Below are 3,003 nucleotides of genomic sequence, written 5' to 3' on the forward strand. Positions count from 1 at the left end.
AGAGGAGAGGGAGCCATACTGGGGAGATTGGATGACCATCGCACCCAGAGTTCGTAAACCAGAAAGGGGAATTGGAGGAGAACTGCCGCTCACTCAAGAAGAACAGTTGTGGACCCGTTAAGCTATAGTTGATTACCAAGTTATTTTTCTTTAGGAGGGGGGGGGAGGGGTCGGCCGCGGGCGATGAGCTGCGCACCAGCGTGAAGAAGGAGAACTGGACCGGCACCCAGAAGGCCCAGTTGCGGCGCAGGAGGGGCAGGTAGCGGCGGCGTGCAGAGGCGACGATCGCGCGCGGGGAGTGGCCCTTGACCATGCCAGAGACCAGAAAGTAGTAGGGCAGGTAGAGCAGCGGGATGATGATCAGCCTGCGGGGCGGGGAGGGGCGGCGGTAAGGGCGTAGACAGGGATGCTAGCTAAGGGCGTAGATCTTCGCGGCAGCGGGGGGCGGGGCGGCGGCAGAGGGGTCGGGGCGGCGCGTGCGCTGGCCGGCGTGTCAAGGGGGCGCGGCGGGGGGCGCGGCGGGGCTGGCGCGCGGCGCTCACTGGTTCAGCAGCGTGCGCTCCATCGCCGCCCCGAGCCATCCGACCCACTCTGCGGCGGGAGAGGCGGAGCAGAGGCGCGCGAGGGTGTGGCCGTGGCAGTTGGAGGAGAGCCAGTCGAAGAGGTGGTGCTGGAACGCGCCCGTGTAGCTCGCGCCAAAGATGCCAAAGGCGACCGCTCGCTCCACGTCGAGGCCCTTGGCCTCGCCCGCGCCTCCGCCATCGGAAAGCTGCGCCACTGCGTCGCCGCCAATCGCGATGACCGCGGCGAGCAGGCTCTTGGTGGGGAGCGGCGCCACCGCGAGGCTCCGCGAATAGGCGCTCACGAGCGGGCCGAGCACCATCGAGCGCGGAGGCAGGGCAGCGGCGGCGGCGGCGCGAAAGGCGCTGATGGGCTGAGTGCTTGCGATGATGGGGCTACGTTTGGGGAAAAAGAAATAATCAGTCATCAGACCCACCGGTCGCAAAAACCTCCATTCCAATAGTCCTTGTCCCAACGATAGCCGGCCACGCGACCTTCCTCGTAAGAGTAGCCAGCCGCGCGGCACTCAAAGGGCGTGTAGCCCGCCGCCTTTGCCTCGCTGCACGTGTAGCCCGCCGCCTTTGCGTCGCTGCACGAGTAGCCCGCCGCCTTCATCTCCTTGAGCGAGTAGCCCGCCGCCTTCGCCTCGCTGCACGAGTAGCCCGTGGTACTCGTCCCCTGCACCAGCCCGCCAGCCTTGAGCTCCGCCAAAGAGATGCGCTGGCGGATTGCCGTAGGTCTGCCCCACGACTCGGTCGTAGCGTCGGGCGGGAGCCAGGTCCACCGCGAGTTCATCGTCTACGATCGCGCCCAGACGTACCCCGAGTTTATCATTTACTTCAAGCCTTGATCTCTCTCTCCGGTCTGTACGTTATTATACACAGTCTACACACAGTTGTGTGCTCACCAAGGCGTCGCTCACCAAGGCGTGTAAGTAAGACGAGAGCCGCGCCGGCCCCGCGCTTGAGCTATGAGCTCTGGCAGCTCTGCAGAGCCCTCTACCTGCTCTCTTCGCGACGACCCAAAACTTGCCTGTTGCGGGCAGCTCCGCACTCCAAGTGCTCCAAGAGCCGGGCGAACGCGCGTGTACACCTCTCCTGAGAGCTGAAAAAAACGAAAGATATCTTTTTATGATTTCGGAGCATAATCGACAGCGAGATCAAGATAGACTATATACGGAGAGTGGAGTCAGTGGAGAGAAAGAGTCATCAGCTCATCACACACACGTACAGCCATTTATCAACACGGCCAACGAGCTGTGTGCGTTCTCGGGTGCACTGCACTGCTCTTGCCCGCGCCTCCGTCGCCAGCCGTCTCTGATGCGATCCCTGCCGCCCCAATACCTCAGCCGCGCCGCGCATCCCGCCCATCAACCCCCCCCCCCCCCCCTCCCCCTTCCCGCCCCCTGTGCAAGGCTCAGCACAAGTGCACACGCCGCCAGAGGCCCGCGGCAGATCGCGACCCAAAGCCGATTCGCCACCAAGCAGTGTACACCCCGCGTGCCTCGCCCTCCCCGCCCCTGCATGCCCGCCCCCGGCCCAGACGGAGAGCGTGCTCAGCACACCCAGAACCGCAGCCCGCAGCGACTGCCGATTGCTGAGCCACCGCCTGGACCGGTCCCGCTTTGTACGATCGAAGGCTGCCCACCCACCACCCCACCCACCCCACCCCCGGGCCGCCCCCTAAGCGAGGCGTCCCCTACTCCTCCCCTCCCCCACGCAAGCTGCTACAGCAGCTTTGCGTCCCGCAGCGACGCCGTCAGCTCTCGGTACAGCAGCAGCCGCTCCTCCGCTGGCAGCGCCTATACCACAAGCCAGCCCGCTCATCTTCACTGGGGGCGGGCGGACCTCTTCCTCCGACGGCGGCGGGTGCCGTCGCGAGCGCGAGCACGCGCTCCCTCGCGATGAGCCCTCCGCCGTCGACGATCGTCGAGGTGTAGATGTAGGTGAAGAGGCCCATGATGAGCTGGCAGTCGATCCTACAGGACGGCTCGACCCTGCCCCTCATCCAACCGCGACCGACAAGCTGCGGCGGCTGGGGCGGCGGCGCCTGTCGAAGACGCCGCCGTGGCCGGGGATGATCGCCGAGAAGTCCTTGATCTTGTAGGCGCGCTTGATGCCCGAGGCGAAGAAACCGCCAAACGGGGCGACGAGCGAGGCGAAGGCGCCTGCAGCGGGGTGTGGCGAGGCGGCGGGGTGGCGAGGCAGCGGGGTGGCGACATGCGGAGGCTCGGGTGCGTCTCGGCAGCGTGTGCGGCGCGTCTCCCGGAGGCGAGTCCGACTAGGCGCGCGCCGAGCGCGAGGCCGTGCAGCTGTATGCGGAGCAGCGGCTGGCTCTGGCCGAGCAGCTGCCGCTGCAGCGCGTCGTACGACTCGAGGGCGGAGGAGAGGAGCGGCTCGAAGTGGGAGCGACTGCGAGAGGGGCGGGGGTGGGGGGGGGGGG

At 66.5% G+C, this 3,003-nt stretch overlaps 2 protein-coding genes across 2 annotated transcripts in view; both read right to left on the minus strand.

Annotated features, from left to right (window-relative positions):
* Positions 1–132: 132 nt before the first annotated feature.
* Positions 133–1,356, minus strand: EMIHUDRAFT_250984 (hypothetical protein; the record flags this gene model as incomplete). Its single annotated transcript, XM_005793304.1, has 4 exons — positions 133–148; positions 216–365; positions 543–926; positions 998–1,356. 4 exons carry the CDS (start codon positions 1,354–1,356, stop codon positions 133–135), a joined length of 909 nt encoding a protein of 302 aa, XP_005793361.1.
* A 931-nt stretch (positions 1,357–2,287) lies between these two features.
* Positions 2,288–3,003, minus strand: part of EMIHUDRAFT_471353 (phosphatidate cytidylyltransferase) — a gene marked incomplete at both ends in the record, with an annotated part of 2,512 nt that continues 1,796 nt past the window's right edge. The window contains 2 exons of the mRNA XM_005793305.1: positions 2,288–2,362; positions 2,580–2,728. Coding sequence (XP_005793362.1) covers positions 2,288–2,362; positions 2,580–2,728 — 224 coding nt within the window. The remainder of the gene's footprint in view (positions 2,363–2,579; positions 2,729–3,003) is intronic.

The sequence above is a fragment of the Emiliania huxleyi genome (assembly GCF_000372725.1).
Source record: "Emiliania huxleyi CCMP1516 unplaced genomic scaffold EMIHUscaffold_1019, whole genome shotgun sequence".
Taxonomy (NCBI): domain Eukaryota; phylum Haptophyta; order Isochrysidales; family Noelaerhabdaceae; genus Emiliania; species Emiliania huxleyi.